Source organism: Tenrec ecaudatus, chromosome 7, assembly GCF_050624435.1.
Source record: "Tenrec ecaudatus isolate mTenEca1 chromosome 7, mTenEca1.hap1, whole genome shotgun sequence".
Taxonomy (NCBI): domain Eukaryota; kingdom Metazoa; phylum Chordata; class Mammalia; order Afrosoricida; family Tenrecidae; genus Tenrec; species Tenrec ecaudatus.
In genome coordinates, this window is record NC_134536.1 from 135,749,939 (window position 1) to 135,776,808 (window position 26,870).

Below are 26,870 nucleotides of genomic sequence, written 5' to 3' on the forward strand. Positions count from 1 at the left end.
TCAGTCAGACAGGGCCCCATCAGCCCCGTCAGGGCTTTGGCCTTGGGCTGCTCGCTCTACAGCCTGTGCCCAGCGGTCCCTCAGTTCCTTGGTCTCAGCCTTGAATGTGTACAGCTGGCCCGACTGTTGCAGCTGGAAGACCCGGGGGTCCATCTGGGGTCCAGCAGTCACCTGGTATCCCAGCAGGGGGATGGAGGTGTGAGCCCGAGTGTCCTGGGGGAAAGGAGAGGGAAGAGCAGTGGACCACTGTCCCCTTGCTCCCCCTCCCTGCTGCCCACTTCTCACACCCTGCTTTTCACATCCCATATGCCCATGAGGGAGGGGGTGGGCTTCTAGGAGGGCCGCGAGGAAGAGGAGAGAACAGAGCACCCACTGAGGACAGACAGCAGCTGTGACCTGGAGTCTGAAACCCATGAACATTGTGACTCGACCGTGCCATATCCGCACTGTGTCTGTCTCCTCAACTAACATATGGGACCCACAGTGTACCACCCATCCCCACCCCAACACACACACACACATGCATGTACATACATATACACATGCATATAACACACACATATATACAATGCAACACACACATGTACACATACACACAAACACACACATATACCACAAACACACACATACCACACACATATGTACATATACACATACACAAGACACACACATCCACACATGCATGTAACACATAGACATACACATGATGCAACACATGCACACATAGACACATACATACACACACGACACATACACACTAACATACACCATACACATATACACCACACACATACACAAGTACATACATACACCACATGCATATACATATGCACACACACCACATACATGTACACATACATACACATACACACATATACACACACAGTTCAAAGGCAAGGAGCCAGGGGCATTACCTGGGGGGCAGCGTAGATGTAGAGGACAAGGGGGTCGTCCCAGGGGATGACGGCCCAAACCCGGGGGCCGCTCTTGTCCCACTTGCCCCCGAGGAGCTGCAGGAAGCTGCACATTAGGCCCTGCTCGGATGCTTTCTGAAACCAGAGCGAGGGGCAGTCAGGGGCCCAGTACCCACTGTGCATCTGACAGACTCTGTCTGGGGCCTCCACAACCATGTGTTCAAAACCTTGCCAGCAACCCTACAAGGAAGGGTTATTTGTCCCTGAGGCTCACTGAGGGTCTGCATGTCTCTGGACGGAGCTGCACCCCAGCCAGCCTGAGCCCCTGCAAGTGCCAGCTGCCTGTGAGAGGCCAGGCCTACAGGGCTGGGTGGGAGAAGGGCCCTCTCTCCAGGGGAGCTACAGCTCTGAGTGCCAGGGCCCACGTGGGAGGGTCAGAAGAGGCTTGGTGGCCATGAGAAGGGACCGACTTGGACCCGGGAGTGGAGCTCAGCTGGAGTAGGCTGAATAGCTGCTTCTCTCACCTCCCAGGGGCAGTGGGGTGTCCGCCCGGCCTGTGGGGTGGCGGCAATGGATGTCTGGGCTGGTTGGCACTGCATTTGCGGAGCAAAGCTGAGCCCAGCTGGTGCCCCAGCAGCAGCAGCGGAGCAGCCTGGGGAGTGCCTGTGGAGGGGGCAGGCTCAGCAAGGCCCTGAGGCTGCAGAAAGGGCCTGGGGGTGGGGTGGGGGGGGCAGGCACAGAGATCAGGGAGCTGGCTCCAGACTCACAGGGTAAGACCAAGGGCAGAGGAAGAGAAAGGCCGCTGGACCCAGAAGTCCCTCCTGGTTGGAATGGCGCCTGTAGACGGCCTCTCTCTGGCAGGGAGACCCTGCCTGGGGGCCTTAGTTTCCCCCTCTGCCAATGGAATCTGTGATCCCAGCCCCCTCCATCTCCTGGGATAGGGCTCGAGGACATGGGCAGGAACTGTTCACGGGAGATGGGCTTATTATTGGACAGGGACACAGGAGGGGGCGGAAGAGCCTGGGTAGCAGGTGTGGGGGCAAGCATGGCTTCCACTGGGTGATCAGCCTGCTGCTGTTTGTACTGGGAGGGGACAGGGCTGTGGGCAGAAGAGGGGAGGAGGGAGTGGGAGGATCGGTGCGCCCATGTTGGCACCTGGGAACGTAGCTGAATGGGTGGATTAGTGAGGGGGGGGCAGGGGCTCACCTCCAAGATGCCCCGCCTCTTGTCCTCCTTGTCCTTGGGGAGTATGTTCCCCGTGAGGAACACGTAACAGTCACAGCACACGCGGTTGGGCCTGTTGTCGTCGTACTTCAGCTCGGCCCGGTACTCAGAGCACCTGGCACACACCACCTGCAAAGGATGGCCGCTGGGAGGGGGCGAGGGACCTGAGCAAGGCCTGGGAGGGGGGACCACGGGGTGGGGCAGGAGGCCTGGCAACCAGGGTCAGAGGGAAGGCAGGGTGTGGGCAGAGAGGGGTTATGCAGATGGTGTGCTGGAGAGCTCACAATGGGACTTGAACTCCCCCACTCTGCTGAGTGCCCTAACTTCTCTCCCCTTCCGACTCCTCTTTGGCAACGATGGAGAGGATGTAACTCTGCTTTGTAGGGCGCTTCAAGGCCAGAAGTCAAGCCCCCGGCCAGGACACCAGTCCCAGGGGCTGGAAGATGGGAGGAGGCACTTGTACCTGGTCTCGAAATCATTTCTCTCGGGACTTTCTCCCCTCTGCCCTCTCACCTGGCTGCCAACAACCACAGCCAGGCTGTCTGTTCTCCTGCCTCCTGGAGGACAGGGCAGCCCAGAGGGGATGCGCCCGGCTGGGGACCACGTGGTCAGCTGACAGTAACTGGTCTTCTGCAAACAGCACATTTCTTCCGATTCATGCGATGGTGCTGCCCTCTCAATCACTTATACAAATGGTGGGCTGGTAAAAGACTCCCCAGACATCTTGTAAACAAACAGTGGTTTAGCTTAACCAGTCAAGAATGCCTCCCTCCACCAAGACTCTCATAAGATTGATCTCAAGGAGAATCAGACTACACCCAGCCTACAGACAAGAGGAAACTCCTAGTGGGTTACGATTAGACTGCTAACTGCACGGTCAACAGTTCGAAACCAACAGCCAGTCTGAGGCTAGAAGGATGAGGCTCTCTGATCCCTTAAAGAGTTACAGTCTAGGAAACCCACAGGGGCAGTTCTGCTCTGTCCTGCAGGGTCGCTATGAATCAGAACCGACTCCCTGGGAGTGAGGAGGCGCAGGGGGTAGTGAGCTGGTGTTGATGGGGGAGGGTGACACAGCTCCAAGAACATCGCTGGTTCCCCCTAGTTGCATGCACTTTGTTGAGTGGGTGTGTGTTTTGTTGTACATCTTCTCAACATCAACAACAAAATACATTATTTCCCCCCAAAATGATAGGTTCATGATTTGGGTCAGGAAGGCATGCCAGGCCCCCTCTGTGGACCAGGGTCCCCCATGTCCTGCCCGAACAAGTTCCCAAGAAGTTAGGCATAATTCTCACTGGGGACCCTGGTGAACAAGACGTGAGGAGAGTTGGAAAGGAAAATGGGGTGTGGCCCAGAGGGAATTGGGCTGTCCCCTGCACCCAGGCGGTGGAGGGTAGAGGTTCCTCCCAAACGGCACCAGCACCCAGGGAGCCCAGCTCTGCCCAGGGTATAGCTTGGCCCCAGCCCCACCCAGAGTGGCACCTGGGCAGGGACCCACTGAGAGAGGCCTGCCCTGGCCCCACCCTCGCAAAGATACCGGTCTGGCAGGAGAGACGAAACCGGGCATTAAACCCATGAGAAGAGTGACTCAGAAATCACAAAGCTGGGCATGGGCTTGAGGAACCCCAGAACAAGGTTCACTCAGCCAGCCCCATGAAGGGGGCCTGGACTACCTTGGGAATCTGCCAGCCTCTTTTTTTTTTTAATGGAAGGAGATATAGTTTAATATGATTATAGATAAATCTGCATGTTTGATATTATTGCAGGATGCTGTCTAAATAGACCAAGTCTCACCCCACCATTTATTTTGAGAGAGCGAAAACAATCCCCAACTTATTCATTCACTTCCACCGTGCCGACTCTGATCCACAGCCCCCCCCCGTAGGGTGAGGTGGAACTGCCCCTGTGGCTATTTGAGGCCAGGACTCTTTACCATAGCAGAGAGCTTCATCTTTCTTTCTTGAAGCCACTAGTGGATTCAAATTTCCGACCTTGCAGGTAGCAGCCCATTGTATGTCACCCACACCCAGCCTACAGACAAGAGGAAACACTGAGGCAGTGTTACTGCCTCATGAATGATCACATGTGGCTGCCTTAACTTGTGCTTGCTGTGTCTGCTCTGAACTATTGGAAAACAAGTAGCAATCACTATGACCCGAACCCCAACCCCATTACAGTCCTGTCCAGCCTGACTCACGGCAACCCCTGGGGCAGCCATAGGGTGTCCCAGGCTGTAAATCTGTATGGAAGCAGCCAGCCTGGTTTTGTTCCCCCTCCTACCCCCCGGCCACGGAGCTGCTCCTGAGTTCAAACCTCCAACCTTTTGACTCTGGCTGGGCACCTAACCCTGTCATGTGCCATCCACCCTTCACTGTGCAGCTGACGTCTCCTGAGGAAAAGGCCATTCCCTACCGAGTACAATGTCAGTATCACTCCGGGGAAAGGAAACATTCAAAGACTCATCTAATCCCACCGTGAAGGAGTAGATTCTGACACATAGCACTCCTATATGGGGTTTTGGAGGCTATGAATTTGATGGGAGCAGACAACTTCATCCTTCTCACAGGGAGTAGCTAGTGGGTTTTGAACTGCCAACCTTGAGGTTAGCTGGCCAATGCTTATCCAACATCACCACCAGCGCTCCTTGTGATGCAAGCAAAACAAACACTCACTGCCGTGGAGTCAATTCTAACTCATAGCGATCCTATAGGGCTGGGTGAAACTGCCCTGTGGGTTTCCCAGATTAGAATTCTTTATGGGACTAGAGAGCCTCATTTCTCCCAAGAGGCAGCTAGTGGTTTTGAACCTCTGACCTTGAGGTTAGCAGCCCAACAGGTAACTCCCTATGCCAACAGGGCTCCTATCGATGCAACGGTATCATAATCATATTCAAATTTCCCCAATCCTTCAACCCCACGCCTTCAAGTTGATTCTGAGTCCCCGTGACTCCACTAGCTGCCACCCCGCCCCCCACCACCCAGGATCCAATGAAAGGTCACACATTTCATTGGCTATTGTGGGGTGCCAGGGAGCCGATTTCCACTCAGAGGAACCCCATGTGAGGGAGTGGAACAGGAGCTCCTCCCCTGAAGGTCCCCCCACCCCCTGCTGAGCCATAATCTTTACAGGAGCAGATGGAGTGGGCTTCCTCCCACGGAACCACTGGGGCTTCTGCCGTTTCATTGGCTGTCAGGATGCGTTCTGAAGCCGGAAGGCAGGTACATGGGTGTTACTGTATCGTTCTGGGGGCTTCTTTGTATTTCTCACGATGTGTAATGCTGTCCCTTACAGAGCTGCAGGTCTGAGTCACTGAGAACATCTCCCTGCTCTCTACTGATGTCTAAACTAGGTGTGTCCCTCCGCCCGGGAACTTGACTCTGTGCCCTGGTTTAGCACCTTTGGGGGACCCCTTCCTCAGGGGCCCCTCCTTGACCTGGGGGGTCGTTCCAGGCGGACACTGAGGGCCGCTGGTGCCCCAGAGTGCTTATCTGCCTCTGGGATGTGGAGACCCTGCCTGCCCAGCTACTGAGGGTTGGGGGGAAGGTGAGGGAGGAAGAAGAGGAGAGCAAAGGGAACGGACAATCTTTCCGGGCTGCCCCCCTGCTCCCCTGGAGGTGAGCATTATCATCCCCACTTCGCCTCAGAAGAAACGGAGGCTTGAACCTAGAAAGTAGAACTAGCCACGCGCTGAGGAAGCAGGGGACTGACTGTTGGGCAAGGTCAGTCCAGATGACTAGACATGGGTGGGGGTGGGGGAGTTGGGCTGGGGAGGAGGTGGCCGGTGCAGGGCCATTGAGGAGCTTAGGGCTGCGGAATCCCCATCCAGCTCAGGAGGCTGTGTCCTCCTGGGCGTCTGGTGAGACGCTTTGGTGAAGGATGATAAGAAGCAGGGGGACCAGCAGGGTCAGCATTGGGGGGGTGTCACCTGCTTAACCTCCCGGAGCCTCACAGGCTCCTGTGCAGTGGGGGCCCCCGGAGTCTGGGGGTGGGGCAGCATACCCACACTGCAGTCTTGTGTCGGTCATACTGGGTGTGTGGGTGGACGCTGGCAGGGTTGGCAGAGAGTGGGGAGCACCTGGGGGGGCATGCCAGGTTGGATGGGAGGGGTGCAGGGGCAGGAGCACTCACATAGCCGCAGGCGCGGCAGTGGTGACGACGGCGCCTCAGGGCATTGAAGGGCTCCTGGCAGCGCATGCACATGGTCACCATCTTGTCCCGGACCCACTGCGGTGCCCGGAGGCCCAGCTCCTCTGACTGCAGCTGTTGGGGGAGGCAGAGGGTAGGGGTCATCAGGGTGCCCAATCCCAAGGCCCTGGGACCCATCATGGCAGACAGGGCATGCGCCTCCCACTGGGTTCCCCAGGGCTCGGGCGAAGGTGGTGGAGGCGAGGAGGGTGGGCAGTCACTAGGATCCCTGTTGTACAGACGAGGAAACTTGAGGCACAGAAGACAAGTGACCCAGCAGGCCAGAGTGCAGAGCTCAGATTGGAAATCAAGCCACAGACACTCTCCATGATTCCCCGTTCCCCAGTCCTCCCCCCGTCCCGGTGTCTCCCGTTTCTCAGATACTTTCAAAGCCCACTCTGCTTCATGGGATGTAGATGGGGCCGAGGCAGCGCAGAGGGAAAGAAGGAACCAGCGTGCGCACGTGGGCTTGGTGGCTCCAGCAGGAGACATAGAGGCCTCCTCCATTCACCTCGAGCTCCCGAGCATCTCCCTCAGGCCCCTGAACCGCAACTTTGAAGCTTTCGCTGCGCTGCTCCGTTTGGTCAATGGCTGCCTGGCAGGCCTGGGGACAGAGCGGGGGGGGGGGGGGGGGGGCTGACTGCTCGGCCGTCCCTTCCTCAGACGCCACCTAACGAGAGCCACCTGGACACACATTGGCTGACTTGACGGGGGAAACCATTAGCACCGAGTTACAGACGTGAAGGCTGAGGTTCAGCGGGGCAAAGTGACTTGCCCCAGGTCTTCCAGCTACACAGCGAGAGGGTGGCAAGATTTGAACTCAGGTCTGGCTCCAAAGGTGGCTTAATTACTACCAAGTGATTCTCGTTAGGAAGAGCGGGGAGCAGCCGGATACACCCGGAGGGTCCACACAGATGCACAGACACACAGAGACACGTGGGTCCCTCTCCTGCAGCCAGGGCGGGCTGACGGATCTTTAAGACAGTCACAGCCAATCGGGGCCCTGCCGTGTTCTGATACCTGCATCCAGGAAATCATTTCCTCCTGGGACCTGCTCAGAAAGGAAAACAGGGGTTGAGTGGGGCAGCTGCCCCTGCCTCCCCTCCCAGCGGCTCTCCCCTCTGCTTGCCCAGGCCCCGATCAGCCTACCGGGCCTGCAGCTCCAGAGTGCGCTGCTTCCCAGACACCAGGAAGGCGTGGGGGAACTCTGTGTCACTCAGCTCCCGCACCTGCATGGGGGTGAAAAGGCGGGATCAGGCCAGGCTTGCAGTGATGAGAGGGGAGACTATGCCAGAGGCAAGTGGAGCCATGGGGGCTAGGGGCGAAAGCCTGTGCCCTGCCTCTGCCTCTTTGGGAGCAAATCAAACATACCTGCTCTGAGCAAGCGGGGCTTATGACTGCTGGAATTTGAGGGGCCCAGTGGGCCCAGGGCAAGAGAGGGCGGGGTTCAGTTATCTGGAACTGCTATAACAGAAGCACCGCTCTTTGCCCCTCACCCCAAATGCATGTCCTCACCACAGGCCAAACACATCCATCCCAGCACATCCTCACAGAAGTCTTCGATCCACTCCAAACCCAAGACCACATCTTCGGAAGCATCTAAAGCCAAGTCTGGGTGGGACTTCAGGCAAAGCCCAGCCCGGGACAGAAGTCTTCTTCCTCAATGAAGCCGTGAAAGCTAGGGCACAAAGCCATCTGTTTCCAAAGGGCCAAGGCAGGGTGGGCACAAGGGAGACAGACAATCCCATCACATGTGGGCGAAAGTGGACGGCAAGAAGGAGTAGCGGGATCAAGCAAGTCTCAAACCCAGCAGAACAATTTCCCAGAGCTCCCAAGGCCTGAGCATAACTGAGACCACATGGCAATGGTCTGCCCTCCAGATGCTGCCCATTGGCCACATCCTCTGGCTTCTGGGTGGAGGCCCCAAAGGAGGCTTTGAGTTTCAGGCCTGGCTTCCAGATCCAATGGGCTCTGGGGTAGCAATGCCATTCTTCGGAGAGGTGGCCACACCCCCTCTGCCCTGGCAAGACACGTTCTTCTGCCCCTTGGGCATGGCAGCCCCACCTCTTCAGCGTTGGGTGGTGGCCCCATCCCCCCGGCACACCTTAATGACAGCCCTACATGCTGGAACCAATTTGGCACCGATTTGCTTCCGAAACCCGGGAAGCTGTGGCCCCACCCTTTGAAACCGAGAAAGTGTTGTTTGCCGCGTTTCCTCCATGGGTCTGCTGATCTCGGGGGACCACTTGAGATGGTCCTTTCTTTCTCTTGGAGGACAACAGATGTTGTCCCTTTGGCCTGGTTCCTGCCGTGGAATTCCAAGAGGCAGAGGGATCTTTTGTTTTGTTCTCCCCTGCCCCCCTCTCTTAAGTTAAGATGGCCTCTCTGTTGTGGGAGTTGATCGAGAGCCATTTGTCGTAGGCAGTCTCTTCAACACACGGTTGGGTCACACAAAGCCACGTCCTCGGTGTGAATCTTAAGACACGTGTCTTTAGTTTGTACAATAGAATTTTCCAAATCTTCAGGCTCCATGGTCATCTTAGACGCATATTTCAATATAATTCAATCTTTTCTGCCACTACATAAAAAGCAGCCCCTGCCTCCATTGCCCCATCACAGGTCCGTCATTTTCTTTTCCAGCCCTTACCAGAAGCACATCCGGGGTCTACATGCCGATCAATATCACAGGTGCCACACATATTCTCTAAGGTGACAGAAGCTCGCTCTCTACAGCGCTTCGCATTCCCTTCCCTGCCCTCACCAGATTTGCCTCAGACACGTCTCATTCAACCCGCCGCGGTCTTGGGCAGGCAACGCGGACCTTTGCTATCAGTCACCTGGAGACTCTGCCAGCCTCCACCTGTCACCCAGTTTGCAAACCACGGGCACATCTTCAGCAAGTGAGCAGCCCACTCACTGCCCAGATTCCTTCTTGGTCACCCGCGGCTGTTATAACAGGAACGCCACAGGGGATGGTTTTCACAAGCAGCGGTTTATTTCCTCCCGGCTTTACTGGGGCTTATTCCTCTGTGGGTCCTGGAGGAAGGTCCCTGTCTCTCTGAGGGATGGCTCTTCAGGTGGCTTGGCTTCTCTTGTCCCCTGCTCTGCTTGCCGGCTTGCTTGTTTCATCTCTTGCAGGTCTCAAAGGAGACTGACGGCACGCACGTGGCACAAACCCTGCCTCAGTCGCAACAAAGACAGCCCACTCCCAGGTGGGAATGTCTCCACGGGCACAGAGGTTAGGATCTTCAACACATATTCTGGGGAGAGAGCATTTAATCCATCACACGGGGAGGGATGGCTCTTGATGAAGGGTTTGTATTAAAAAGGAAACTTGGGCCTCAAAACTGGATTTGAAAACACAACAGCTTTTCCAGAGCAGGCTCCAAACTCCAGAGAACTCATAGGCATCGAGTCCATTCTGACTCATAGCAGTCCTAGAGAGCAGGGAGGAACTGCCCCCGTGAGACCCAGAGTAGGAAGACCGCCTCTTTCTTCTGTGGAGCAGCTGGTGGTTTCGAACTGCCGACCTCATGGTTAGCAGCTCAGCTCACAACCACTAAGCCACCAGGGCTCTGAGAGCAGGTGCAAGGCCTAGACCACAGAATATACCCCATCCCCACCCCCAACACACACACACACACACACACACACACACACACATCCCAGATTGTAACTGAAGGAGCTGGTCACCCAATTCATAGATCAGATTTCCTGTGTCTGGTCTTCCCCCGTCCTCTTGTCCCAGCTCCAGAGGTCCTGAGGTCACCAAGAAAGATACCAATCATGGAGCCCTCACTGCGTGACGGGCACCGAGCACATGGATCTCCGTGCATGCTGTCATTTAATTAGCACAGCACTCAAACCTACTGTCCATCTTCACATCCCCCTGCAGACACGCAGCAGACATATGTGACCCTTAAGGGAAGACCCTACCACGAGCTATTCAGTCGTCTTGTACCATGGAATCTGGGCAAGTCTCCGGATTATCTGCCAGTTCACAGGAGATATGGGAGACAGAAGCCAAACAAACTCGCTGCCATCAAGCCAATTCTGATCTAATGGGCCCCCACAGAACAGAGTGGAATGCCCCCCCCCCCGGGTTTCTGAGACGGTAAATCTTTACAGAAGAGAATTCCTCATTGTGCTCCCTTGGTAGGTTTGAACTGCAGACCTTGTGGTTGACAGTTAAAGGCGTAACCCACTGTGCCACCAGAGCTCCCGCTGGGAGACAGAGGACATGTTAAATGACATGTGCGGGGAAGCAGTGCCATCTGCAAGAGACAGACTGTGGACATCATAACCAAGAGATGGCTAATGCTCCCTGCCACTGAGTCCAGCCCAGCTCCTGGTGAATCCCAGCACCATTGGATCAGAACACTGGGATCCACAGGAGTCCTGCTGGCTGTCTGCCTTCATCCGGAAGCTCCGCCGAGCCCTGCTCAATTTCAGCACAGCACACAAGCCTCCACAGCATGGACAGGGGGTGACTGTCTGTGAAGTACATCACTGGGATCTGAACCCAGATCTCCCACGTAGAAGACTAGCATTTGACCTCTGGAACACCACCGCTGATTATAACAAATAGCAACCCCCCCAAACAACCCCTAAACAAAACAACTGCAGATAAGGGAGCGGAGCAGATTAAAAGAAAACGCAGGGACATGTCACAAAGGATTTCAAGGGATTAGCTGAGAGTTCTCCTACTGGCCCATCTGTTCCCTCGTTCCTCTCCCTCACCTCAGGGTCAGGCTAGTTCACCTCAGGCCCCTCGGTGTGTTTCCTCTAGAAGGGGCCGGTGTGCTCTGGTCAGGGGGAGAAGGCCGTATGAAGAGCGGGGCTTGGGGACAGCCAGCCAGCAGCTATGCACGCCAGTTGGGAAACGGGAACCAGCCTGTCTCCCAAGTCCAGTTTGGAAATGGTCCCAGGCTGCCCTGGAGTGACTGCATTTGGAGAGAGACAAGGGGTCCCTAACTGGGGGCCGATGCCAGAGGGTCTGGCCAGATTTTGTGGCTAGTTGGGTGTGGGAGATGACAGGAGAAACAGAGGGGGAGAGGGGAGGTTTGAAGCCCAGAACACACTGCATCAGTCGGTTCTGATGTAGCGCGGCCCTGCAGGACAGAGGAGAACTGTCTCCGCAGGGTTACCAAGGCTGTGCGTCTTTCTGGAAGCAGCCTGCCACAGCGCTCTCCATAGGAGTGACTGGGGGGTGGGGGGGACGGGGTTTGAACCGCTGATCATTTGGTTAGCAGCCAAGTGCTGTCTTTGAGCCTAAAATCAGGGAGCCCTGGTGGTGTCATGGTTATGTGTTGGGCTTCGATCCGCATGGTCAGCAGTTCTAAACCACCAGCAGCATAGAGGGCGAAAGACAGGGCTTTCTACTCCCTTATAAGCAGCCCACAGGGGGTTACTACGAGTCAGCACTGACTCAGTAGCCGTGACTGAGGGAGCCTAAAACAGTACTGACACCTGTTGTCATGGCACGAAATCCAGATTTTGTTGGAGTGAGACACTGCCACCTGTCGGGCAATGCTCATTATAAATCTCTGAGGATTTCATCACCCAAGATGAGGTTTTCTGCTCCTGTAGAGAGTTTCGGTCTCAGACACCCACAGGGCCGGTATAGCCTGTCCCAGAGGGTCGCTGTGAGTCAGCACCGCCTCAAAGGCAGTGAGTAATCGCTGGTGTCTGCTGTGGCTGGCACGGCCGAGGGGCAGAGTCCTTGTGCCGTGTGCAGCCTGCACAGCCCGAAGGGGAGACCTTACTTGGCTCCTGTCCCTGCCAGCTGGCTCGGAGGAGGATGGCAGAAGGCCAGGGCCAGGCTAGCTCTTGAGGAGGCTCGGCTGCTGAGAACTACACCTTCCTGACTGCCAACGAGGGCGCCCCCCCAAAGTAGGTCCAAGGCCCAACTTCAGACTCAGATCATGGTCCCCAGAAATTTGCCAGACCACAGGCAGCTCTGCATCGGCCATGCCCATGCCGTCCAGGAGAGGGTGCTGTGCACCCGTCGGATGGTGATTGACGCGGTTTTCACTGGCCGCCATCCAGTGGCTTGTGACCCTGCGACCCCATAGGACAGGGCAGAACTGCCCCCGTGGGTCTCCCAGGCTGTAACTCTTCGTGAGAGTAGAAAGCGCTTTCTCCTGAGGAGCAGCTGGTGGTTTCAAACTGCTGACGATGATGCAGGTAGCAGCTCAACCCGTAACCACTTCTGCACCAGGGCTCCTAGTGCGTCTCTTTTCTGTTTTATGGCTCAGCTTTGGACTCTATATCTTGACAAGAGCTAATCACTGCCTCTTTCTTTCTCTCTCTCGCTCTCCCCGCCTCACTCCTCTGCCCCCCTCTCTCTCCAGGACTGCCTGCCTAGTCTCCCTGTCTGTAGCTCTTGATATAAACTTGCCTTTCTTGGTCTCCCCACGGCCTCAGACACACAAGCCTGCACATGCCCTGCCCTCTGTAGCAGCCCAGCTTCCCCCGAAGATGGGAAACTGGATATGCCGCCTGGATTGGGTCACACTTTTGGATGGGTAAAGCCTGAGCTCTCAATCTCCAGGAAGTCCCTAAGCCCCCCACCAGCCCCCTCCTTCTTCTCGTGCTGCACCTCAGCCCCAGGCCCCTCACTCGGCCCCAAGTGTGAGGCAATCCCAGGCAACAGGGGCTTCTCAGAGGCCCCTGCCTGCGGCTCCTCCTGGAGCTGACCCTGGGGCCTAGTGTGGCCTTGGGCTCTGCTAACATCTTGGATTTTAATCTTGGGTTGGTCACTCAAACCAGGATGACCCTTCTGGACCTGGCTTCCTGATCTTAAAAAAAAAAGGAGGGGGATTCACTGTGGACATGGTTCACACATGCGCAAGCGGTGCAGTGTTCCTCATTGCAATCTGGTTTGTTTGCAGTGAGGAGGAAACCAGACCAATGGTCCTCCACCTTCCTCAGGCCGCGACCCTTTCACACAGCTCCTCGTGTGGTGGGGACCCCAACCGTAACATTATTTTCATGGCTACTTCATCACTGTCATTTTGCTATTGTCATGAATCATCATTTAAATATCTGATAGGCAGGATGTATTTTCACTGTTACAAATTGAGCATCATGAAACATAATCAAAGCATAGGGATTCATCACAAAACAGTACGTAATTACATACTGTGAAATATTTATGGGTTTTGTGAGGTCTTAGGTGACCCCTGTGAAAGGGCCGCTAGACCCCTAAAGGGTTTGCGACCCACAGGTTGAGAACCGCTGCCCTAGAGGGTCCCTCCCATCAGGTTAAACTCAAAGGCAGTGGATTTTGGCTCGGGGTGATTAGAAACAACCTCGACATGCCCCATAGGAGGATGGGGTCCCTGGGTGACTTAAGCACACATGGGCCCGAGTGGGAAGGCTGGGACTTTGAGTGTACCCAGGGGTGCCTGTAAAGACAGCCCTGGCGATCCACCTGCAGAAAAACAGGCACCGAAGCCTGCGGGGCACAGTGCTGCTCTGACACACATGGGCTCACTCTGAGCCGGAACCAACTTGACGACGACAACAACAACGACAACGACTCTAGGTTTTAAGTGTCTAAGGTGCCCTGGTGGAGCAGAAGCGAAGCTAGGGCAGAGGCTTGCAGTTTGCACCCACCAGCGGTGGTTCTGCAGGGAAAGCTGGGACAGTCTGCTTCTGCAAAGGTGCTCTCTGGAGCAGTTCCACTCAGTCCCTCAGGCTGCCTGTGGGCCAGAGTCGGCTCGAGGGCCAGGGGTTGGTTTTCCATTTAGATCTTTGCAGCAGGGGATCTGTCATATGAATGGCAGTCTACCCCCACCCCTACCCCCCGTGGAAGTTTGCAGCCATGCAAAAGGATGAGGCAACTCTTCCTGTCCAGATGTGAAACCATCTCAGGAGTTCCTTAAAACAAGCCAAGTGCACAATGGCACTTGGAGTGTGCCGGGGGTGACAGGACGCGAGAGTGGCCACGAAGACCCAAGAGACTGCTCGTGTGTGCAAAGGAGGTCTCACAAGAAGCAGCGGCTGTTTGGGAAGTGGAACAGGGGACCACGTTGGGAAGAGACCTTTCACTAGAGATTGCTTATGATACTTCATTCTGAATGTGACAGTGGGCCGTGCATGGTCTATGTTTTTAAATAAGAAAATTAAATTTACGTTAAAATGAATTGTCATCAAAAATGACAGGAGAGCCTCACAGGCCCTGCCTCAGGTGGCGGGGATCTTCTGAGAGGGAAGGAGGAGGTCTGGCCCATGGGGCAGCCTGCCTAAGGGCCCGTGATGGACTGCCAGCCCTGCTCATCGGCAGCCCTCTGCAGGTGGGCACAGACCGGCGCATGTAGCTGAACAGGCAGCGTAGAGCCTTCCTGCTCAACGTGTAGCCCTCGGGCCTGCAGCATCAACACTACCAGACCCATCAAACCAGAGTCTGGATAGTAACAAGAGGCCTGGGGGGATCCGCACACACACTGGAGTCTGAGAATCAGTGAGCGAATTTAGGGACGGTGTGCGCTGTCCCAAAGAGTGGGGCAACTGGGAGAGCCTCCAGCCAGGAGGGAGGGGAGTATTCTAATTCCAAACTCCTGCATCTCCAACTTTGTGCAGGACCTGCCAGCTTGGGTTCCTGCATTGAAATTCTGGCAGGGCCCCTCCTGCTCTTCCCTACACTTGTTCCTACCCTGGGCTTAAGTGTAGCACCATTTTAAAAGTTTTTTTCCGTGTGTGTGTGTGTGTGTGTGTGTGTGATTTGTTCATTTTACCTATTTGTCTAGGTTCTGACTCTCAGTGGCTTGGCAGACACTAGACTGCTTAGTGTCCCACAATGTAATGTAATGCAATGCAATGTAATGTGATGTGATGTGATGTGATGTGATATGATGTAATTATCTTCCATGGTGCGAGCTGATGTGATCAGTCTATCAGCTGGAAGGGATGTTTCTTTGAGGGCGTGTCTTACTTTAGACTATAAACAAATGTCCTTGCAAGCCCACTCTGCATTCTTCCCCTCGCCTGACATCTGGTTCTTGGGATGCAAGCTTGTAGAAGTCTCCAATTCACCATCTGGCCTATGGATTTGAGACTTGCCAGCCTTCGTGATTATGTGGGCCATTCCCTCCAAGTAAATCTCTCTCTTGTGTGTGTGTGTCACATATACATATATACATACACACACATACATACATATACATACATATATATATACATAAACATATCCTTATAGTTGCTAGGTGCCATTGAGCAACTATGCATAACAGAAGAAACACTGCCTGGTCCCACACCATCCTCACAATTGTTGTTTAGTTTGAACCCATTGTTGTAGCGACTGTCTCAGTTCATCTTGTTGAGGGGCTCCATCCCTTCCCCTGACCCTCTACTATACCACCTAGGATGCTCTTTTCCAGGAACTGGTCTCTCCTGATAACATGTCCCAAGGCTCGCCGCCCTCATCTCGAAGGAGCAGTCTGGCCATACTTCTTCCAAGACAGGTTTGTTTGATTTTGTTTTTGTTTGGGGCAGTGCATGGTACTCCCAATATTCTTCACTGGCACTATAATACGAATGCGTCAATTCATCTTTGTTCTGTCTTATTCAATGTCCAACTTGCATATGAGGCGAGTGAAACTACCATGGCTTGGTCAAAGTAGCATCCTTGCTTTTCAGCACTTGAAAAGGTCTTGGGAAGCCGATTCACCCAATGCAATGTGTCCTTTGAACTCTGGACTGCTGTTTCCATGAGCATTGATCTTGGATTCAAGCAGCATGAAATCCCTGACCGTTTTCATCTTTTCTCCATTGGTCATGATGTTACTGAGTGATCCAGGTGTGAGGATTGGGGTTTTCTTGACATTGAGTTGTAATCCACACTGAAGGCTGCAATCTCTGATCTTCAACAGTGAGTGCTTCAAGTCCCCCTCACTTCCAGCAAGCAAGGTTGTGTCACCTGCCTATCACAGGTGATTAGTAAGCCTTCCTCCCATCCTGATGCCCATCCTTCTTCATATAGCCCAGCCTCTCTGACAGTTTGCTCAGTATACAGATTGAATAAGTGTGGTGAGAGGGTACAACCCTTGCCTGATTTTCAACCATGCAGGGTGCCCTTGTTCTGCTTGCACAGCCGCCTCCTGATCCGTGCGCAGGTTCGGCACGAGCACAGTGCAGTGCTCTGGAATTCCCATTCCTATCTTTCTCAAGGCTGTGCGTAGTTTGTTAGGATCCACAGAGCAAGTCAACGATAGTCAATAAAACTCAAGAAACATCTTTCTGGCGTTCTCTGCTTTCACCCAAGACCCGTCCGACGTCAGCAGTGACACCTGTACACATTTTTACATCCTCATCTTCCCCACCGCACCAGCGCCCGTGAGTGGGTTCTCACTCGTCCCAACCTTGCATAGGGTTTCTGAGACTATTAATCTTTGTGGGAGCCTCTCTTTCTCCCACCGAGCGGCTGGTGAATTTACACCTTGGACGTTGTGGTGAGCAGCCTAACGCCAGACTCACTGTGGTTGCTGTGAGTTCTGACTCATAGTGACTCCACAAAACAGATGAAACTGTTCAGTGGGGTTTCCACGGCTCTGATTGTATGGAAGCAGACTGCCATGTCTTTGAGCTGTGAGCTGCCAATAGGTTCCAAACCATAGCCAAGTGCTTAACCCCTGCTCCACCAGGGCTCTTTGGTGGTGGGGGTGGGGGGAATGATCCTCCAGGAATGTCAAACAAGGACGGGGACCTCTCACCTTCATGCCGGCCACGTCGATGCGGGTCCTCACGTGGAAGTGGGCGCCCACCTGGATGACCCTGGGTGCACAATACAGCAGCATGCTGTTGAACTGCGGGAGACACAGGCGTGAGGGGCGCGATCCAGAAGTGGGGGCATGGTGGGGGGGGTTGTGTAAGTGGAGCACACAGGGTCTTCTTCCGTACTCTGGGAAGACACTGTGTGCCAGCTCCCAGGACCTCACAGGCCGACAGGGAAGTGTTTGTGCAGCCTCGACCCAATTAGAGTGTCACCCCACCTTTGGACACCAAGGCCCACAGCAGACTTGCAAAGCTAGGAGGGCCTTCCAGCAGGGGTTCAGCGCAGCAGGCGCTGAGAGGGAGCTGTGGCCCCACCCTAGGCCTCTAAATGGACTCTTGAGCCCTTATCTCCAAAAGACCCCCCTGACTTTTTCAGTTCCACCCGAGGCAGTTCTCCCTGTCACTAACCTAGCTCCCTCTTGCTGTGCAGGCTCTATAACACCCGTTAATAACCCAGTCTTTGGAACCAAGCCCTCTGGGCTCAACCACTGCATCTGGGGCTTTCTCCGCCATGTCTGCGAAACCCATGAGTTGGCGGTCTGCCCGAGGCTTGGAGGTAGCCCGTGACTTGTGCTAAGTTCCCCTGGGCACCAAAGGCAGAGGAGGCTGGGGAAGTCTGCCCTTCCCTGGCTCTTCCTGCAGGGCCCGGTTGAGGCCCATGTGGACTTTGCTCACCAGGGTGCAGTGCGGCCCCCAGCGCCCCTTACCAAGAACAGGTAGCGCTCTATGGGGTCGCTGCGGCGGAAGGAGATCTTGAGGACAGGGCCCTCGCGGAGCAGGGTGTTAGAGGGGTCCACGATGTCATCCTCCAGGCCCAGGCGCTGATACACGTCCCACAGGTCCTGCAGCCGCTCCTGGGGGCCGGGCGGGGGGGTTTCCCTAAGCTAAGGGTGGACAGGCCCATCTACTTTTGGAAGGTTTGCCTTGGGGTGGGGCGGAAGGCATCGGAGGGGATAGGCGTGGTGCGGTGGGACCAGAGAGGAGTAGACATGGTAAGTGGGATGTGCTGGGGAGGCTGAGACTTGCGCAGGGGAGCCGCAGGGCAGGTGGCTGCTCACCATCTCCTTGATGGCGGCGTTGGAGTGCTGGGCGGCCGAGAAGATCATATCCAGGGCTTCTGAAGGTGACAAGGCATGATGCCTGAGGCAGGATGTCCTTAAGGCCTCACGCAGTGGCCTCAGGGTCTGCCACGCACAGTGGGGCCACTCCCCGCCCAGGGTGCGGAGACTAGAAACCACCAGCGAGCAGGTGAGTCACTCTGTGACTTTCCACCGCTCCCCCTGCCAAGTGGGACCTACAGCGTGTAGTGCCAGCATCGCACAGGCATGGGTTCGAATCTCTCTCTGCTCCATTCTCGCTGTGCGACCTTGGGCAAGTCACTCAGCCCAGGTAAAGGTAGGAATAGCGCCCACCACGCGATGGCACTCGCTGGGGCTGATAACTATTTTCGCTGATGTGAATGAATCTATCAGAGGACCTGGCACGTCTTTCCAGCACCCTGCTCCCCCCCCGCCCCCTCCCCCACCCTGGAGGCATCCTCACTCTGGGCGTCGTCCCGGTCCGGGGCCCCGGCAGGCAGTTTCTGGACATACTCCTTGAGCAGCAGCTCGTAGCGCGGGATCCTCTGCACGGGCTCCAGCATGTGGTGCTGCAGGGTCAGGCTGCCGGAGGCCTCGCTGCTCTTGGGGATGATGGAGAGGAGGAACAGGCCAGTGAGAATCCGGGGAGGCGGACAGGATGCCCCGGAGCATCGGCTGAGCTCAGGAGCAGACTGCCAGGCTCTGGCGTGGGCCTGTCCCAGAAGCATTTGGGGAAACGGAGCCACTGCACCCTGGAGGGGTGGCAGCACTTGGGACCACCCCTCCCCCACGCCCCAGCCTCACCTGGATGCGGCTGAGAACCTCCTGGAACTGCGGAGACTTGTCAGTCCAGGTGGCCAGCAGCTCAGCGGCGCGGTCAAAATTCTTGATATATTCACTGTACATCTTCAGGAAGGGGGCCAGCTTCTGGATCACGTCGCCAATGCGGGGGCTGGCTGCCCTGCAGGAAAGGCGTGGTCGCCACCCTCAGTCTCCTCGCCTGACCTCTAACCTATTGCACGTCTGAGGGCAAGCACTGGGGGTTGCCCTTGTGTGTGTGGGTGGGGGGGGGATTGGTGGCTGAACCCCACCTGCACCCACTGCCTCTCACAGCTCAACAAGAACACAAGCTGCCCTCTTCCAGGGACTGGTCTCCCCTGCAGTAGGTGTTCGAGAACCCGTAGGTGTCAGGTGACACAGTAGGGCTGAGGGCCACACGCTAAGCGCCGACTAAGACCATGTGGCGATTCCTGTCTTGTCCCATTTATTCTCACAACCGCCTTGAAAGTGGAGGCAGTCATTGCCCGTCTTAGAGATGATGAGACTGGGGCTCGCGTGGAGCTCAACGCCTGGAGAACACACCGGCCGGGGGCCGTCCCAGCAGGGGAATAAGGAGTTCACTTCCCCACTGTCCCTCTTCCTCCAGCTGTGCATTCTGAGGCAGCGCAATGACCCTCAGCGAGCTGCTTTGTTGTTTTGTTGTGAAGACGTTTAAGCAATCACACAGTCAAGAGGGTAGGAGCCCCCGTATTGTAGCCAACAGTTAGTCTCAGAAACTCACAGGGACAGTCCCACTCCCACCCTGTCCTACGGGTCACTAGGAATCGATGGCAGTGGCTTGGACTTGGACATTTGGCACAGTTCTTCATTTGGGCCAAAGAATTTCAAGGCCATCCAAGGCCAGGCAATGTGATATATCTTTGGCAAAAGCGGCCGTCTCTGACAACAAAGAAGGCTTCTTTATACCCACAGTCAGAACACAGTGGGGCTCCGAGGAAGATCAAGCGAGTTAGCATGTAGACCGTTCATGGCCAGGCTTGGAGGAAGCCCTCAGTTCACTAGCATCGGCTAGTTCCACCACCTCCTATATCACCAGGCCTACACCCCCTTCGCTAGAACAGGGTCCCGGCCTCCTAAACTCATCTGTCCGAGCCCCTCGCTGAGCGGCCAGGCCTGGGACCCGAGGCGGAGATCCTGCCCAGCAAGGACAGGAACCTAGCAGGACAGGGCAGTGTCAGGCTGCGGTCACGGTGCCTCCGGCAGACCTCACCAGTCATCCAGCCTCCGCTGCAGCGCTGGGAGGAAGAACTGCGAATGGAACTGGTGGATGGACGAGATGTTGGAGAAGATGAGCCTGACCACGTCCTCCGGGAAGGCCTTGCTGCTGCGGGCCTCCTGCAGCAGCTCCTGGAAGAAGACCTGAGCGCCGGGCCCCAGTCACTCGGCCTGCAGGCAGGGGAGGCCCGCTCGCCCGCCCAGGGGGATGCCCCAGCCCTCCCTAGCTGCCTAAACGCTTCACCCCTCAATCTCCCAGCAGCCTCACAACGACCGTGGGAAGGGACAGAAGGCAGGGTCGCATTCTGGCCACTTTACAGATAGACACACTAAGGCAGAAGGAGGCCAGGACTCGGTCTCAGGCTGGCAGCTGAGGAATGGCAGGAAAGGGTGGGTCCCAGTCTTGGATGACACTGGGCTGGAGATGCCCGTGCTGATGGCCAAGGCTCAGGTTATTCATCTCTGGGGGGGAGGGGGTTCCTTCAGAAAGTGTGAGGGTGCTGTGATGAAGGTGTGGGCGTTGTAATGACCGGTGAGCACGAAGACTGGCTGGGGTGCTCTCTGCCCTGTGTGTGGGCGGCCCAGGTGAAGAGGGGACTGGTGCCAATGAGCTAAATCCTAAAGTCTGCCCCAACTTCAGCCTGGAGGTGGGGGAGAGGCGAAAGGGTTTAAACTCAGGTGTACTAACTTTCCGTTCTGTGACAGGGGTCAGACAGGAGAGCAGGGTGGGGTGAGGAGGGTCAGGAGGAAGAGCAGGGTGGGGTGAGGAGCCCTGGGCTCTGAGGCCCTAGTGTCCGAGTCACTGGCCTGGTCCAGCAGGTAGAGGCGTGCCACGTAGGCCTGCTCTGTCTCCAGCAGCTCCTGGACAATCCTCTTCTCAGGCTCCTACATGGGGATTGGAGGGCCAGATGGGGATGGGGAGGGAGAGCTGTGGTCTCCTCTGATTGCAGGGGTGGGGTGGGGGTAACGGACATGAGCCAAGATGACCCCTCTGATGGGGGCCATGAGCACCAGTCTCCAAGACGACACAGTGGGGACGCACACACTGCATCTGGCTGGGCCAGGGGTCATGTTAGCCGATAGCAAAAACAAGGTAGTGTCACTTCTGGGCTTCAACCCTGAGGCCTGGATGCTTCCATGCATGAACTGTTAGGAGCCCTGATAGCATAATGGGTTATACATTAGGCTGCTAACCAAAAGGTCAGTAGTTCAATACCACCAGCCACTCCAAGGGAGAAAGATGAGCCTTTCTACTCCCATAAAGAGTTATAGTCTTGGAAACTCACAGAGGCAGTTCTACCCTGCCCCACAGGGTTTCATGTGTCAGAATCAACTCAATGGCAGTGACCTTGGATTTGGTCCCTTTAAGAGACCTCGTGGAATGAAATCGTGGAGAGAAGAGGTGGCGAGACACTATGGAGAGGAAGCTCAAGGGGTGGCAAGACACAGCCATGGGTGGAGCTGTCGTGGCCAGTCCAGCTGGGCCCCCATCTAACTGCAGCCACATGAGAGACCCCAAGGGAAGCCAACAGGACAGCTGACCAGCTGCAGCCCAGTCAACTCACAATGGTGAGAAATAGTAGGCCACTGTGGTGGGGCTGGTTGGTTAAGCAGCCATGGAGAACCAGTTTGTCCTTGCCGTCTTACAAATCGGGGGACACAGAGCGACAGAGGTTAGTGCGACTTGCCCAAGGTCCTGCAGTTATAACGAAGGCAGTCAGGCTGGGGTGGAAGCGCAGGCAGGCTGGTTTCAGGGTACCCCGCCTTGCAGGCCCCCAAGGAAGTCGGGTCTGTTTGGGACACACGGGGTGCCATAAGGTGGAACGGACTTGATGACAACTGGTTTGGTGTTTGTTTCCATTTGGGACCTTTTCAGATGAGCTTAGAGGGAAAGGTCACAGGAAGGAGGGGGCCTTGCCAGGATCAGCAGGGCCATGCTCCTCGGGGGGCAGGGATCAGCATGTTGGTCCCTGTGCCCCGTTAGTGGGCAAGAGCCCACGTCCATGGGTCAAGTGAAGGAGACCAGGTTCACAGATGGAGCCCGGAGGATCCTCCAAGCTGTGTGATTTGGGAAAATTCCTTACGCTGCCTGAGTTTCTGCTTCCTGGCTGGAAAATTCTAGAGTGAGGGAGATGTGAAATCATATCAGGGCCTCATGGACCGTTGATCAATGGCTGTGACCTAATCTGGTGACCTGCTGGCTGTCCGGAGATTTGGGAGAATGCATGAGGAGAAGGTCAGAGGAGAGATCCCCTTCTCCCACCCACCTGAGCCTCAGTCCTCAGGTACCTGTGGCCCCGGTGCAGGGGCAGTCCCCGGCTGGCAGGACTTCCTCCAGCCTCCACTGGACAGCTTGTTCTTCAGGGAGTTCAGGTACTGCCTGCTGACTGTCCTGGGCCTGGGCCCCAGTGCCTCCCCTAGGCCAGGCTTCTCCCATGCCCCTGGCGGCTGCGGAGGTCTGCATTCAAAGTGGTGGCGCTCTCCCTCCTCCGGTCTGTGAGCTCTGGGTTCTGTTCCGAGGGTCCTGAGGGAAAGAGCAGGCCTGAGGGCTCCTTGTCTGCAGAACTGAGCAGAGACTAGCACCACTGACCAGGCAATGGCAGGAAAGTCAATGCAAATGACTTCGTGCAGTGTCCCCAGCGCCCTGCTCTCCCAGGAACTTGCTGAGTAGGATTTCCACTTCCCTCTGACGCCTTCCTTGTAGGGAACTCCAGCCTTTTAAATGAGTCAGCGTGGGCTGTGTTTTGCTCTCTGGGGAACTGCATACTTCCTCTTTAAAAGGCAGCCATGCAGGCAGATGCGTCCACCGCCGTGGGTCCACAGCACTCTGCACCCCGGCCTGTGATCTCCCTGCATTCTGCATCATTGCATGTGGCTGCGTGAGTCCGGAGAGGGACTTATGAACTAGTATTGGACTTGTGGACTAGAATGGGACTTGATCTGGACTGGGCTGGGATGTCTGTGCGATATGTAACTACTGCTTGATCTGAAGCTCTTTCTTACACATTAAAAAAAACCCCAAAAAACGCAGCCAACACAGGAACCCCACCTCGGCACATCGAGACCTACACTCACCTTTTGACTTATTAGCCAGGGGATTTCCTGTGTTCAGTTTCTAAAGAGGAAAGACCCTAGAACCCCCAATAACAGACACTGCAAGCCATCTGTGATAGGTGAATGTATTGTGCCAACCTGGCCAATAGGAACATGCGGGATTAATCAGGTCTCAGTTATATTGGAGGGCAAAGAGATAAATGGCTCAGCAAGGCCCGCCCCTCTCTCTCTTGCTCTCTGGTGATCTGACCAGCATGTGGCTGCTTTAGCTAGTTCTCTGTCTCAACTTGTGAGCTACACCACCTGTGGGACAAGCCAAACCTTGGATCATGTCACTAGAGATTGAGGTTCCTCCAAGACCTGCTTCGCCACACTGCTGGTATGTACATCACTTAAGCCCGAGGCTGGTAGATCCTGTCTCTTGCATTACTTGAGTTTGAGGTCCCATCAGGACCTGCTTTGCTAAGCTCCTGAGCTGCTGACTGTTGCTAACCTGCCCTGCTGTTTGCTGCCTGTGGGGAGCTTCTGCCTGCCTTGCCCTAGGGGAGACTCAGCTTTCTGCTTCCTTGACCTTGGGCCCAGCAGCCCTTGTGAATTGAAGGACTTTCAGTATATTAACTGTTCCACAGAAATGAGTTGAACTTAGCCCTGTGTACTGCTTTGTGGACTAATTAGCTGTTATATTCCTTTGTGGTGTATAATCAAACAAACAAACAAATAAATAAACCATAAATGTCCTGGTTTTGTTTCTCTAGAGAACCCTGCCTAACACACCATGGAACATTCTGAAGGAAGAGCTGTAAGAGCTGGAATTTCCCCCAGGGCCTGCAGGGAGAACTCAGCTTTCCATGCCTCCAGCAGAGGAGAAAGCTGGCCTATGGCGAGATTTCCTGCCCCTCAGGAATAGGTCTTCGTAAGGTACCTCTCGCCCTGGGTCTGTAGGCCAGTGAAACTCCTTTGAGAACAGGAGCCAGCCTCACAGACTACATCCAAGGGCCTGGGCTGTGCTCCGTTCTCCTTGGTGTGGGAAGACTGGCAATGCCAGCAGAGCCTAGACATTAGAGAGGTTGGGAAAGACTATCATAAACGCTTTCATCATCTCTGTTTTGCAGCAAAGGAGACTGAAGGAAGAGGACAAGTCAACTGACCTCTGTCGCACAACCAGGAGGTGTCAGAAGTGGGATTCAAACCATGACGGCTTGGCTCCTGAACGTTCCCCCTCAAGGGCCTCTCCCTACTTGAGTAAACAAAAACCAAGGCCGGAGAGTCAATATGCCATGCTCCAAGTCCCACAGCCAGGTGGTGGCAGACGGAGGATGGGATCCAGTCTCCAACTGCTACTCCAGAGCTTTCCCACCCTTCCTGGGACCTCAGCCCACCAGGCTGCAGCTCTCTGTTCTACATTTGGTTTCAGCTTCTGCATTTCTCCCAAGCGCCCGGCCAGCTTCTGTTTCCTTTTTCAACCCTCAGTTTCAGATCAGCGAAGGAAATGGGGACCTCACAAGAAAACCCAGCCCAGGGCAGTTGACACAATCTTTCACTGAGTAAGGGATGGCTCCCCCTTGTAGGCAAGGCTGCTTGGATCCCACTCTGGTCCAGGGCTGGCTCCTCCAAACCTGGTGCTTCCTGGGCAGATCACGCATGCAGAGGCTCTCCAGCTAGACATGCTTACTCCATGCCTGGGGAGCTGGATGACAGGGGCCACCTCTCTACACACCCAACGAGGTGGTGGACTAGGATAATGGCATCACTGGATCTGCTTTGGGTTGCTGCGGAACAGATTATGCTTGGCAAAGGACTCTGGGAGTGGCCGGCTAGGGTCACCCAACTTGGGAAGTTGAATGCCCTTCTAGGTCCATCTCTGTCACCACCACCTTGAAGCTGAACCGTCCTCAACACAGCCTTGGGGCCTTGCCTAGGACACCTCTTGTCCATGGCCTTGCATCATGGAGGTTACTGCATGAGCTTCCCGTTCCAGCCGGAGAAAGCCGAGCAGTCTGCTTCCGTCAAGGCTTGCAGTCTCGGGAAGCCCGTGCCCAGCTCTGCTCCATCCTGCGGGGCCCTTAGGAGTTGGAATGGACCCGTGGGCAGTGGGCGACGTGGGTTTAGCATTCAAAGATAGGGCTCCTCCACGCACGGACAGTGCCCTGGGTGCCCGCAGCTTCCACGGTCCCTGCCCATACTCCCCACCGCATCCCTCCCTCATCGGCAGTGGATGGGTTCTCGTCCAAGTCCCTCCTTTTTCTTTTTCTCTTTAATATTTAAAACCAACCCTGTCTCCATTAAAGACTCCAAGTCCACTTCCGTTTTACTTTGTCTCCTTTGATAGGCACTCAGATCCATGTTTAGGTCTGAGGGGGGAGCAATCCCGAGGGGGGGTGTTTTGTTTTTCTCGATGAAGTGATTTTTAATGTGTTTTTTAATTCATTTTGCATATTAAACCTTCCATTTCCCCCTCCATCCCTTCCCTCTCCCTGCTCCTGTGGAGGCATCCTCCTCCTTGGAGGGAACTGCCTTGTCCGAGGTCACACTCCCTCCCCACTCCCCACCCCCATCCCACCCCACCCAGGGCAGCCCACATGCACTGAGCAGTCAGTGTGAGGGTTACAAGACCCCTGACCCTTGACCTCACTGGAACAATCCTCGGGGCCATTTCAGCCTGAGCTCCCTGGGCCAGGCAGACGGGGTGGGGGTGGGGGGGCTCTGTTGCAACTGAACTGCAGTTGAGCTCATTCCCCCCACCCATCCGGCTCCTCTCCCCTACCGCCCCCCGCCCCCAGCCACTGTTCCCCAAAGCTCTCTTCAGCATTTTTCCTGACGCACATTTCTATCTCGTGTGCCCACTCCCCGAGATCCGTACCTAACACACACACACACACACACACACACACACACACGTCTTGCTCCACAGTCTTGTGCAGCCCTTTGCCTGCAGACAAAAGCCCCCCGCCATGCCCAACAGGACTTGGACCGGCCCCATCTGGAATCCTTTCTGCTTCGTGCCCCCATCTGCTTATCGCTAAGGTGAGAGCAGCACTGGAAACCGCCCTGGTGAGTCACAAGGCTCATTGAGGTCAGTGCCCACAGGCCAGTGACCCGGCATCCAGGGTTGCCCGGTGAAGTCCCAGCTTCCCCTGCTGTCCCGGTGAGGGGGGTGGGATGACAATGGCATCCGGTCTGGGGTTCGAGGGTGCCCCGGTTGGAATGGCATGGTGGCCCTACTCCTGGGACTCAAGGCTGGATAAATATTACCTGTCCTTTCCTGAGAGGTGCTGGGGGGCCCTTGGGTCTTCTCAGCTCACTTTTTACAACGGCCATGCCTGTCTGGCCTCTCTGCCTGATGTACACCAAGAACTATGAGCCCGGTCAGCTCCTGGGGCCCTGAGGACACCCCCATCCCCACCATCCCACCCCCAGGTCATGGCTCAGATAGAGAGAGGCAGAGTTGCTCACCGGGAGGGCCCATGGTGACTGCCAGTCCCCACGGCCACCCCTCCACCCTCAGCCCCTCGTACCTGCTGTTCTCCAGCGCAGTCACCAGCTTGGACACAGACGCCACCTGCACGTCTTCCCCCTCCATCAT

The 26,870-nt window shown here is 55.7% G+C and overlaps 1 protein-coding gene across 1 annotated transcript; it reads right to left on the reverse strand.

The window, feature by feature from the left end:
• On the reverse strand, positions 1-26,870 carry FGD2 (FYVE, RhoGEF and PH domain containing 2). The gene is made up of 16 exons (XM_075554116.1): positions 26,803-26,870; positions 22,523-22,757; positions 21,041-21,118; positions 20,229-20,377; positions 18,983-19,139; positions 18,642-18,780; positions 18,158-18,216; positions 17,807-17,953; positions 17,039-17,131; positions 7,473-7,552; positions 7,344-7,374; positions 6,835-6,927; positions 6,267-6,398; positions 2,121-2,267; positions 915-1,049; positions 1-213 (listed from the first exon to the last, which is right to left on the reverse strand). Exons 1-16 carry the CDS (start codon positions 26,868-26,870, stop codon positions 1-3), a joined length of 1,956 nt encoding a protein of 651 aa, XP_075410231.1.